Here is a 13,236-nt window from a genome sequence, read left to right as displayed (position 1 = left end):
CACCAGTACAGGCATGACACAAGCACCCTGGGGTAATAACGTGCAGTTTCACTGAATACAAGGTAGTAATTGGGAATCCTTTGGATAAAAATGTAGGTTATGTTACGATCAAATATCCAGGAGATATATCCAGCTGTAATTACTCACTAAGCAAAGTAATTAGTCATGAAAATTACTTAACAAGCTTTTTCCAACCTTCTATTTTCTATATTTCTATGGAGTTTGGAACGGCAGGTACAGCTGGGCACAAAATCAGATCCTATGTATCCCCTCAATCTGCTGGGAACATAGAGTCATAGAGTTATACAGCATGGAAACAAGTCCTTTGGCCCAACGTCCATGCCAATCAAGGTACTTACCTGGAATAGTCCCACATGTGTTTGGCCCATATCCCTCTCAGGCTTTCCTATCCATGTACCTGTCTAAAATGACCTTTAAACACTGTAATTGTACCTGCTGCTACCACTTCCCCTAGCAGCTCATTCCATATACCCATCACCCTCTGTGGAAAGGTTGCCCCTCAGGTCCCCTTTAAAACTGTCCCCCTTTACCTTAACCTACACCCTCTAGTTTTAGACTCCCCTACGTTGGGAAAAAAACTGTGACCTTATCTATGCCCCTTATGACTTTATAGACAATCAGTTCCTCCTCTACCAACCTCGAGAACATAGCAAAATGTGTGAGCATCAGCCATTCACACCCGGAGACACTCAACACAATCACAGCTGATTGCCCACATTAACTTTCCAGCCTGTTCTTCCCTTGATTCCATATTGTTTTGGCAGTATTGAGATTGCACTGCTCTCTAGGGCAGAGAATTCCAAAGATTCGCAATGCACTGTGAAGAAATTTCGGTTCTTCGGTAGGCGTTTACAATTTTCCTTCAGTTATTGACTTTCTAATGGGAGGAAACTCCAATCCTGCCAATCCCTTTGATGTTACCGGCACATTGGATATTGGTTGAATTATTGAATTGGCAGTCCAGGGGTATTTAATATGGTTGGAAAATGAAGTATAATGTGGGAAAATGTTCAAGGAAGAATGAAATAGAGGATTATGTAAGGAGAAGTGAAACTGCAGAAAGGAACTTGGGAGTCTGTGGAATTGCACACTCTACTGTGTCCCTTTGCTGCTCTCTCTTTACCCCATTAATCTATTAACTAGATGACACCATGAACATTGGGATTATCTGACAACCCACTGTATTCCCTTTGTCCGATCCACCTCCCCCCCACATTCTTTGCAACTTCTCGTTCTGAAAAACAGAAAGTCAGTGCATATCACAAGTGAAGGCAGTTAGTAGGAAAGGTAAGTGGGATATTGGCACGTACTTCAAGGGAAATGGAATTAAAAAGTAGTGAAGTCTTACTGCATCTACATAATGCACTGTAAAGGCCACATCTAGAGTACTGTGAACAGTCTCCCCATTTGAAGGAAGTTGTTATTTCATTGGAGGAGATTCAGAGAAAGCTCACCAGGATGACCCCAGGTGGAGGGATTGTCCTATGAGGAAAGCTTCTCTCCTCATTGTTTGGAAGTTAGAGAGCCGACCTTATTGAAACACGCAAGGCTCTTCAGCGGCCAGACAGGGTAAATGCTGGAAGAATATCTTCTCTCATTGGAGAGTTCAGGACCAAAGGGTATTTTCTCAGATTGATCATTAAAGACGGAAATGAGGAAGAATTTCTTCTCCGAGAGAGTTTTGAATCGTTGGCAGAAGACTTTTGTTCTTCCTTGAACTTCGCATTTTCCCATATTATACTCCAACTTCCAACTATATTAAATACCCCCGTGGGGTGGGGGAGAGGCGCAGAATCCTTGGGTGTATGTATACAAGACTGAGTTAGGTAGATTTCTAATGAAGGGGAGAAGGCAGGGAAGTGGACATAAGGAATGTCACGATACTATTGAGGGGTGGGGCAGGCTCAAGAGGCTGAATGGCCTTCTCCTGCTCCTACTTTTTATACAGTTACCTCTTTTCATAAAAATTGGGTATTGGTAATTATGAAACTGTAGGATGGCACAAAATCTGCCATCCTTACTCAGCCTGGTTAATATGTAATGACAGCCCCACAGCAATCTGATTGGCTTTGAAGTGACAAGCCGCTGGACGTTGTCTGCATGGACTTTAGCAAGGGCTCCGCATCCTCGGCTACATCTATTTCTTGGTTTATTGCCCGTGCCACTGTAACGTTATTATTTGGTGGTCTATAGACAACCCCCACCAGTTATTTTTTCCCTTTACTATTCCTAAGGGCAGGCACAGTAGTGTAGCGGTTAGTGTAACGCTATTACAGCACCAGCGACCCGGATTCAATTCCGGCCGCTGTCTGTAAGGAGTTTGTACGTTCTCCCTGTGTCTGCGTGGGTTTCCTCCGGGTGCTCCGGTTTCCTCCCACATTCCAAAGACGTACGGGTTAGGAAGTTGTGGGCACGCTGTGTTGGCGCCGGAAGCGTGGCGACACTTGCGGGCTGCCCCCCAGAACACTCTACGCAAAAGATGCATTTCACTGTGTGTTTTGATGTACATGTGACTAATAAAGATATCTTATCTTACGTTTGACAAGGTCACTCATGACAGACATCTCATCTTCCAGACTAGGGGGAGATTGCTGAATGGATTCATTATTGGCTCAGTGATAGGAAGCAGGGTGATGGTCAAGGATTGTTTCTCAGACTAGAGGCCAGTGCCTAGTGGTGTGCCACAGGGGTCAGTGCTGGGACCTTTGTTGTTTGTAATTTATAGAAATGATTTGGATGTGAGTGAATAAGGCATGGTGAGTAAGTTTACAGATAATACTAAAATAGGTGGTGTTGTAGATAGTGTAGAGGGTTATGGAAAATTACAGGGGGATCTTGATCAGCTGGGTATGTGGGCTGAGGACTGGCAAATAGCTTTCAATCTGGATAAATATGAGGTATTGAATTTTGGGAGATCAAACCAAGGTAGGATTTATACAGTGAATGGTAGGGCCCTGGGGAGTTTTATGGAACAGAGGGACCTAGGAGTGTAGGTGCATAGTTCGCTGAACGTGGCATCTCGTGTAGATCGTGTGGTGAAGAAGGAATTTGATATGCAAGTCTTCATCAGTCAGAGCATTGAGTATAGGAGTTGGGAAGCTATGCTGCAGTTATATAAGATGTTGGTGAGGCCGCATTCGGTCTATTGTGCACAGTTTTGGTCACCCTGTTATAGGAAAGATATTATTAAACTAAAAAGAGCGCAGAAAAGATTTACCAGGATGTTGCCTGGATTTGGGGGCCTGAGTTACAAGGAGAGGTTGTGTAGACTAGGATTTTATTTCCTGGAACATAGAAGATTGAGGGATGACTTGATACAGGTATATAACATCATGGGGCATAGACAGGGTGAAAGCACACAGTCCTTTTTCCAAGAGAGGGAGTGCTAAAAACAAGAGGGCATAGGTTTAAGATCAGAGGCGAGAGATTTAAAAGGGACATCAGGGGCAGCTTCTTCACACAAAGGGTGGTGCGTGTTTTAATGAGCTGCCAGAAATAGTGATTAAGGCAGGTACATTAGCAATGTTTAAAAGCCATCTAGATAAATACATGGGTAGGAGAGGTTTAGAGGCCCAAGGGCCAAATGTGGGCAGATGGTACTAGCTCTCTGGGCAACACAGTTGGCATGGACAAGTTGGGCCGAAGGGCCTGTTTCCATGCTGTAAGACTCTCAGACTCACTTGTGTCAAATTGCCAGGCCTCCCTATCTAGGTGCATTGTGAGGAGGCCTTCACCACATGGACTTCAATTGTTGAACCAGGTAACTCAAGAACAATTAGGATTAGCCTTAAATGTAAGTTAAACTGAGGCTTACAGCCTATGAATGAAGAAAATCCCAACATGGAGAGTCCATTAGTCTTAATACTGTAGCATAACTTTAGAAGTCATAGAGCTAGAGAGTTATATAGCAAGGAAACAGGCCCTTCATTGGATGGGGCATTGAATACAAGAGTTGGGACATCATGTTACAGCTGCACAAGATATTGGTAAGGCCACATTTGGAGAACTGTGCACAGTTCTGGCCGCCCTGCTACAGGAAGGATGTCATTAAATTGGAAACAGTGCAAAATAATTTACATGGATGTTAAAGCACTGGAAGGTTTGAGTTATAAGGAGAGACTGGATATGCTGGGACTTTTTCCCTGGACTGTAGGAGGTTGAAGGGTGACCTAACAGAGGTTTATAAAATCATGAGGGACATAGATAAAGTGAATAGCCACAGTCTTTTCCCCAGGGTAGGGGAGTCTAAAACTAGAGGGCACGGGTTTAAAGTGAGAGGGGATAGATTTAAAAGGGCCCCGAGGGGCAACATTTTCACACAGAGGGTGATGAGGAGATGGTAGAAGTTGCCAGAGGAAGTGGCAGAGGTGGGTACAAGTACAATGTTTAAAGGCATTTGGACAGTTGCATTGATAGCAAAGGTTTGAAGGGATAAAAGCCAAACGCAGGAAAATGGGACTACCTTAGGTAGTCACCTTATTGTCTGCCTGCACTGCACTTTCTCTGTAACTGTAACACTTTATTCTGCATCCTGTTATCCTTTTTACTACCTCAAAGTACTTATGTATCGAATGACCTGTCTGGACGACATGCAGACAAAAGCTTTCCACTGTGGAATTGGAATTGTTTTATTATTGGTATTGGTTTATTATTGTCACTTGTACTGAGGTAAAGTGAAAATCTTGTCTTGCATATCATTCATACAGATCAATTCATTACACAGTGCATTGAGTTGCTACAAGGTAAAACAAAACAGAATGCAGAATAAAGTGTTACAGTTACAGAGGAAGTGCAGTGCAGGCAGACAATAAGGTGCAAGGTCATAATAAAGTAGATTGTGAGGTCAAGAGTCCATCTTATTGTACTAGGAAACCGTTCAATAATCTTATAACAGCGGGATAGAAGCTGCCCTTGAGCCTTGTGGTACACGCTTTCAGGCTTTTGTACTTTCTGCCCGATGGGAGAGGGGAGAAGAGAGAATGTCTGGGGTGGGTGGGATCTTTGATTATGCTGCTGCTTTACCAAGGCAGAGAGAATAATAAACCAATTAACAATACCAACACCACCTTGGTCAGCGTGGACGAGTTGCACTGAGGGGCCTGTTTCCGTGCTGTGTGACTCTATGACAGGGCTGGAGGGCCTTATCTAAACGACAGCATCTCTGACTGTACATCACTCGGAGTCTTGCACCAGAGGGTTGGCCTGGATTTCTGAGCTCAGGGAGTGGGTCTTTCCCTGATCTCCTGACCAGGTGTGTGAGTCCTGGCCGCTATCTGGAGTTCCGTTATGTCACTCACATCCACTGCCTTCCTTGTCTTGGCGCCGCTTCTGCCCTAGTCCCCAGGCAGCGGCTGCAATCCTCATCTCCAACTGCTTCCGCTTCACCGCGTCGGCCGGCATGGGGTCACTGAAGTGGGGGCGCAGGCGGCATTCCCGCTGGGCCTTGGCCGTCTCCGTAGTCCCATAGGCCGCGTCCGAACTGGATCTCCGGCAGTTGGGGAGGGAACGCTGGGGAGGGAAGAAAAAATAAATCGTAGGGAGAAAGAAGTATAAGTGTTGGATCTTCTCCCACTTTGTAGAAGTTAAACATTAGATAGGAAACATTCTCCTCTGGGACACCGGTGTAACGGAGGAAGAGCGCACCAGGGTATCAGAGAGCGGAGAGGTTGTGGTTTGTGGAGATCCCCATGTGTATGTCCGGTGGGGGCGCCCGGATACTAAGGAATTGTTGTCTGTTCCCACATGTTTTTGGGATACCAGAAACCTCCGCTTTCCAGGGAATCCCACTGCATTTCCTCCCTTCGGACCAATCCCTTGTTTCTGTACTTGTCTGATTACCCATCATTCCTTTTGTTCTTGTATTTGCTCGTCACGAATCTCCCCTTTGCTGTTCCCCACTTTAATTACTCCACTATTCATGGACATGCTTTCAGTTGCCAAAAGATCACAAGCATTGAACACCTTCCTTGTCATCATAGAGCACGGAAATAGGCCCTTTGGCCCAATGAGTCCACGTCAACTATTTGCATTAATCCTACACGATGTTTTATGCTCCCCATATTCCCAACAACTCCCCCAGATTCTACCACTCAATTATATGCCAGGGGCAATTTATATTGGCCAATTAACCTACCAACCCGTACATCTTTGGGATGTGGGAGGAAACTCGAGCATCTGGAGGAAACCCCACGTGGTAATAGGGAGAACGTGCAAGCTCCACACTGACAGCACCCAAGATCAGGACTGAACTCGAATTTCTGGAAACATGAGGCAGCAGCTTAACTAACTGCCTCACAGCCCCAGTAAGGTGGGTTCAATTCTGGCCTCAGGTGCTGCCTGGTGCTTCAATTTCCTTCCACATTCCAAAGACCGTGCTGTTGTTTGGTGAACTGGCCATTGTGAACTGCCCCTGGTGTGGGTGAGTGGTGGGAGGATCACGGGCAGGGAGTTGGATGTTAATGGGCAAATGTGAAAGAATAGGTTCAAGAGATATGGGTGAGGAGCAGGATTGATGGGAATGTTCTGAGAGCCAGCATTAGCCTCGATGTGCCCAAGGGCCTCCTTCTCTCCATATGGAAATTTAAAAATATGGGAAAGTTTGAAAGAGCTTTTGGTCATCTACCTTATATCCCTCAGAGTGAAATCTTATGAACACACTAATTAGGAGCTGAAGTAAGCAATTCTACTCTGCCATTCTCTAAGATCATGGCTGTTCTAATTGTAATCTCAATCTCACATTCCCATCCTTCTGTCATAGCTTTCTCACCCCTTTGCTTGTCAATTGTCTTTCCAGCTCTGCCTTAAGAATATTCAGAGACATGCTCTTTGAGGAGATGGTTCCAAAGACTCACGACCCTCCCAGAAAAATATTCTCATCACTGTTTTAAAAAGGTGACCCCTTTATTAAACAGTGATCCCTAGTTCTAGATTCTCCCACATTCACCCTTTTAAGACTTCTCAGGATCTTGTAATCGTTCAAAACTCCACAGAAGCTAATGTAACCTGTCCAAAACTCACTCGTAAGATAAAACACCCATTCCAGGTATTAGTCTGGTAAATCTTCCATGAACTGCTTCCAATATCCTTTCTTAAATAAGGAGACCAAAACTGTACACAGAACTCCAGATGTGACATGCAGATGTGGTCTTGACAGTACTCCAGATGTGGTCTCGGCAGCACCAGATGTGATCTGGCGGAGGCCTCGACAGTATGCCAGATGTGAACTGGAGGCACAGTCTCAATAGCACCAGATGTGGTCTGGAGATCTGGTCTCAACAGTATCCAGATGTGGTCTCAAGAGACCCCAGATATAATCTGGAGATGTGGTCTTGACAGACTCCAGATGTGGTGTGGATTTTGTTTTGCAGTGTTTTATTCATCCACGTTCCCTTCAGTATTTCCGAGCTTACTTTGAAACTATTAGATCATAACAAAGCAACTGATACCAGTGAACAGAGACACAAGAGATTCTGCAGATGCTGGAATCTGGAACAACACACACACAAAATGCTGGAGGAACTCATCAGGTCCTGATGAAGGGTTTCAACCCGAAATGTTGACTGTTTATTTCCCTCCATAGATGCTGCCTGACCTGCTGAGTTCCTCCAGCACTTTGTGTGTTGATACCAATGAATGTCATTGACCTGAAAGATTAGACATTCCCTCCCCACCCTGACCTCCTGGTTACTCTCACCCTTATCCTACCATTTCTGATTTCCAGCATTCACATTATTTTGCTTTTGAAAAAGAACATACAAAGATACAAACTAGGAACAGGAGAGGCCAATCAGCCCCTCAAACCTGTCCTGCCATTCCATAAGATCAGGGCTGATCTGATGGACGCTTTGTACGAGCTGTAGGTTTGAATCACTTCAAGTTCTGAGCCAGTTCCCAGTGACTCTCCAGTCCTGAACATTCACGTTTTTTTTAAAGTTCATTCTTTTGACCAGATTCCAAGATTCCCATCTTCCAGACTTCTGACCCAAATCTTGCCCCTCCTCTCCAGAAGTACGATAGTATTCCACATGTCCTCCTCACTGGAAGCATCGACTGCTGCCATTTCTGGGACCTGCAGTGCGAAGCCAGCAAGCAGACGTACCTCTCTCCTTCCCTCTCAACATTCCCAAGAGACCATTCCTTCCACAGCACTCTGGTCCACTCCTCAGTCATCCCAACATCCACTCCTCTCTTGTGCAACACCTGCCCTTTTTCCTGCTCCCTTCCAGGGCCCTAGTCACTTCTCCCACCCAAAGCAGCCACCTACTTCTTCCGGTTCAGGATACTCACTGTGTTGTCTCCCCATAACGAGGAGACAAAACACGGATTGGGAGACCCATATCACATGGTATCTCTGTTTAACCTACAAGAATGACCCAGTGCTTCTGGCTGCCAGTCACAGATATAACATAGAGACATACAGTATGGAGAGAGGCCCTTCAGCCCAACCAGTCCAGGCCAACCAAGGTGCCCTTCTGAGCTAGTCCCATTCGCCTGCATTTGGCCCATGTCCCGCTAAATCGTTCCTATCCAAATGTCTTTTAAGTGTTAGTGTACCTGCCTCAACCACTTCCTCTCGCAGCTCGTTCCATATACTGACCATCCTCTGGGTGAAAGCTTTGCCTCTCAGGGTTCTATTAAATCTCTCCCCTCTCACCTTAAAGCTATGCCCTCTGGTTTTTGATTCCCCATCCCTGGGAAAAAGCCTGTGTGCGTTCACCCTATCTATGCCCCTCATATACACCTCTGTAAGATCAACCTTCATTCTCCTACGCTCCAATGAATAAGGTCCTAGCCTGCTCGTCCTCTCTCTATAACTCAGTCCCTCGAGTCCCGGCAACGTAAATCTCCTCTGCTCTCTTTCCAGCTTAGTGGCATCTTTCCTATAGCTGGGTGACCAAAACTGAACACAATATTCCAAGTGTGACCTCACCAACGTCTTGTACAACTGTAACGTGCACACTAATCCCATTTTATTCTCCCCACCTTCTGCTCAACACTCCTAAATACTACTGCAATTTACAGCGATTTGCAATTTACAGCGGCCAATTAACCTACCAACCTGCACGTCTTCGGGAGGAAACCAGAGCTTCCAGAAGAAACCCATGCGCTTGCAGGGAGAACGTGCAGACTCCACACAGACAGCACTTGAGGTCAGGATCTGACCTGAATCTCTGGCGCTCTGCGCCAGAAGATCTACTAGCTAGAGGTACAGAAGACTGTAGATGCTGGATTCTGGAGCAAAAAATACAAGATGCTGGAGGAACTCAATGGGTCAGGCAGCATCTGTGGAGGGAAATGGACCGTCGATGTTTTGGGTCGAGAGTCTTCATCTGAACCCATTTCCCTCCACAGATGCTGCCTGACCCATTGAGTTTCTCCAGCATGCTAGTTTTTGGCTCCGGATTCCGGCATCTACAGACTCTTGTATCTCCAGCTGTAGGCGATGGTTCTGCTGTTGCTATTGATCCTCCATTAAATTGGTGATAGTTTCCTTACTTGCCCCTTTGCAGCCACTGAGCCTCCCCTGCCTTCCAACTCGTTCAACCTTCCAACCATTTGCTTTATTCTCTCTGATTCCCTGCTGTGCTAAGAATCTGCTGTCTGACAATTCAAATTCTGGAAGGTCATTCAACCTGAAACATAAACTTTACTTCAGAAAAACAAAGGACTGCAGATGCTGGAATCTAGATGAAAAAACAACAAGATGTAGGAGGAACTCAGCAGGCCAGGCAGCATCTGTGGAGAAAAACCTGAAGAAGGGGTCCTGACCTGAAACGTTGACCGTCTGTTTTTCTCCATGGATGCTGCCTGGTCTGTTGAGTTCCTCCAGCATCTTATTGTTTTCTCATTAACTTTACTTCTCTCCTCACAGATGCTGCCTGACCTGCTGAATATTTCCAACATTCTCTGTTTTTATTTTGGATTTCCCGCATCTGCAGTTCTATATTTGCTTTGATTCTTCATATAGATTATCAGAGCCTCCCAGTCTCTGTTGCTACTTCCAGTCCATACACCAGGGTGCAATGAAATTCCTCGCCTGCAGTTAAAATTCTCCCCTCCCACATCTGCCTATAACCACCCCCCCTCACCTGGATCCACCTATCACCTGCCATCTCTTGCTCCACCCCTTCCCCTCACCTCTTTATACTATCTCCCTTCTGCCCTTTCAGTCCAAGTGAACCCAAAACACCGACTGTCCATTTCTGTCCACAGACGCTGCCTGTCCGGCTGAGTTCCTCCAGGAGTTTGGAGACCCAAGAGGCTGCAGATACTGGAATCTGGAGCAACAAACAATCTACTGGAGGAACTCAGCAGGTCGAACCCCACAGATGCTGCTCGACCCGCTGAGTTCCTCCAGCAGATTTTTTTTTCTTTCCCCGCTGCAGATCACAGGAAGCCTTCGATTGGATTCTAGCCTGCAATTCGCTCCCTGTACCCTTCACTGTGTACATAAACCACTCAAACCTCGATTAGATTCCTGCTCATCCATTATCCTGCATATAAATCATTTAACCTCTCAGCACTGTTTCCCTTGCCTCCTATCTGGGTCGTTGGTAGACTAATTGATAGCGATTGATTACTTTGATTATTCACTTTGCTAGCTGAAGCAGCGATCAGATGGTTGAAGGAACAGAAGTGAAACCCTTGCTCTTTTTGCGTCTGTTGCATTGCTACGCTCCTACTGCTCTCTCTCCCAAGAGGTCATCAGTAAACCTCAGCTTCCACGCACCTAGCATCTAGGAGAATTATCTCCCTTCAGACTGCCGCGATGCAGGAATGAGTCACAAACATCCCCGTCCTATTCCTTGCCCGTGAGCTAATTCATCAGCGCTCAGATCACCGTCGAAAGCAGTAAAGAAGCAGCTTATTTACACAGTCCACCTGGCAAAGTCCAGCAGTAGCCTTCGGAATGCTGCCACCCAGGGTCGCCGCGGAAACCGGGCCTGATTGACTGCTCCTTTCATTGACAGTGATGTCATCCAGCTGCCGGTGATGCGTTGGCTCTATAGCTGCGGATTCTGCAGTGCAGCTGTGAAAGAAAAGCAGAATAGGTTGATCAAAAGATAGTCTGATTGCCAAGTGGTTTAATTGCAGCCTTTTAGGAAGCTGGTCGAAGACTTAGTCACAATTGTGACTCTCACACACACACACACACACACACACACACACACACGCACGCACAGGCTTAAGTGTTAGTACTGGTACATTAGTTGATGCATGATGAAATTAAAAGATCTTTCTCTAGAAGTTGGATGGCTCCTTATTGCACACTATGTGATTCAGTTTTAGTGAAATATAACATGGAAGTGAGGGACTTACAGTGGTTTGCTTACATTTGGTGATTTTCCTTGTGAGTACTCCATGGGCTAATGCCCAGAGAAGTCTGAGCGAAGCAGTGTGAGACACCTTGCTGCTCACCTCTCAGATTTTTCTCCCTGTGCCATCTGCAGGCTATTTGTGCAGAGGCCAGCCTGATCTGCTAACACTTAAAGGGGACTCGTCTGAGCAGGTCACAGTCAGGTGCTGTGAAGCCATAGAACCACAGAACACTACAGCACAGAAAACAGGCCATTCGGCCTTTCTAGTCTGTGCTGAAATGTTATTCCGCTAGTCCCATTTACCTGCACCCAGTCCGTAACCCTCCAGACCTCTCCCATCCATGTATTTATCCAATTTATTCTTAAAACTTAAGAGTGAGTCCGCATTTACTACATCAGATGGCAGCCCGTTCCACAGTCCTACCACTCTCTGAGTGAAGAAGTTCCCCCCAAACCTTTCCCCTTTCACCCTAAAGCCATGTCCTCTCGTACTTATCTCTCCTAATCTAGGTGGAAAGAGCCTACACACATTAACTCTGTCTATACCCCTCATAATTTTGTAAACCTCTATCAAATCTCCCCTCATTCTTCTACACTCCAAGGAATAAAGTCCTAACCTGTTCAATCTTTCCCTGTAACTCAACTCCTGAAGACCCGGCAACATTCTAGTAAATTTTCTCTGAACTCTTTCAATCTTACTGACATCCTTCCTATAGTTAGGGAATTATGTATCTGAACTCCCAGATCCCTAGGTTCCTCCACACTCCTCAGTGCCCTACCATTTACTGTGTATGTCCTCCCTTGATTTGCCACTTCCCACTCCACCAGGACCTCCTCAACAGGTACTCACAGAGGACCGTAGTCAGGAGGAGAGATTACACAAACTAGGGCAAGAAAAAAACTGTTGGAGGAACTCAGTGGGTCAGGCAGCATCTGAAGAGGGAGATGGACAGTCAACATTTCTGGTCGAGACCTTTCATCTGGACTGAGACATAGCCTGTGTAAAGGGGTGGGGAAAGAGCTGGTAAGCTGACAGGTGGATCCAGGTCAGGGAGGGTGAGTCAGGCAGAGGAGGGGTGGGTCCATTTCCCTCCACAGATGCTGCCTGACCCGCTGAGTACCTTCAGCTATTTTATTTCTCTCCAGATTCCAGCATCTGCAGTTTTTTGTGTCTCCATTACACAAACCAGGGTATTGGTATTGGTATTGGTTTATTATTGTCACTTGTACTGAGGTACAGTGAAAAGCTTGTCGTACCAACTGATTGTACAAGTCAATTCATTACACAGTGCAGTTACATTGAGTTAGTACAGAGTGCATTGAGGTAGTACAGATAAAAACAATAACAGTACAGAGTAAAGTGTCACAGCTACAGAGAAAGTGCAGTGCAATAAGGTGCAAGGTCACAACAAGGTAGATCATGAGGTCATAGTCCATCTCATTATATAAGGGAACTGTTCAATAGTCTTATCACAGTGGGGTAGAAGGTGTCCTTAAGTCTGGTGGTACGTGCCCTCAGGCTCCTGTATCTTCTACCCGATGGATGAAGAGAGAAGAGAGAATGTCCCGGGTGGGTGGGGTCTTTGATTATGCTGGCTGCTACACCAAGACAACCAGAGGTAAAGACAGAGTCCAAGGAGGGGAGACTAGTGTCCGTAATGTGCTGGGCTGTGTCCACAACTCTCTGCAGCTTCTTGCGGTCTTGGGCAGAGCAGTTGCCATACCAAGCCAAGATACATCCAGATAGGATGCTTTCTATGGTGCATCGGTAAAATTTGGTGAGAGTCAAAGGGGACAAACCAAACTTCTTTAGCCTCCTGAGGAAGTAGAAGCGCTGGTGAGCTTTCTTGGCCGTTGCATCCACGTGGTTTGTCCAGGACAGGTTGTTGGTGATGTT

The 13,236-nt window shown here is 46.0% G+C and overlaps 1 protein-coding gene across 1 annotated transcript in view; it reads right to left on the bottom strand.

The window, feature by feature from the left end:
- Positions 1-13,236, bottom strand: part of si:dkey-91i10.2 (uncharacterized protein LOC555224 homolog) — a 42,921-nt gene that overhangs the window by 14,904 nt on the left and 14,781 nt on the right. Inside the window, exons 2-3 of the mRNA XM_052025233.1 lie at positions 10,894-11,050; positions 5,319-5,529 (exon numbers count right to left, since the gene is read on the bottom strand). Of these exons, the coding sequence (XP_051881193.1) occupies positions 5,319-5,529; positions 10,894-11,050 (368 nt within the window). The remainder of the gene's footprint in view (positions 1-5,318; positions 5,530-10,893; positions 11,051-13,236) is intronic.

Source organism: Pristis pectinata, chromosome 1, assembly GCF_009764475.1.
Source record: "Pristis pectinata isolate sPriPec2 chromosome 1, sPriPec2.1.pri, whole genome shotgun sequence".
Taxonomy (NCBI): Eukaryota; Metazoa; Chordata; class Chondrichthyes; order Rhinopristiformes; family Pristidae; genus Pristis; species Pristis pectinata.
The sequence above is the reverse complement of the archived record's forward strand: the minus strand, read 5'-3'. Positions and strand labels throughout refer to the sequence as shown.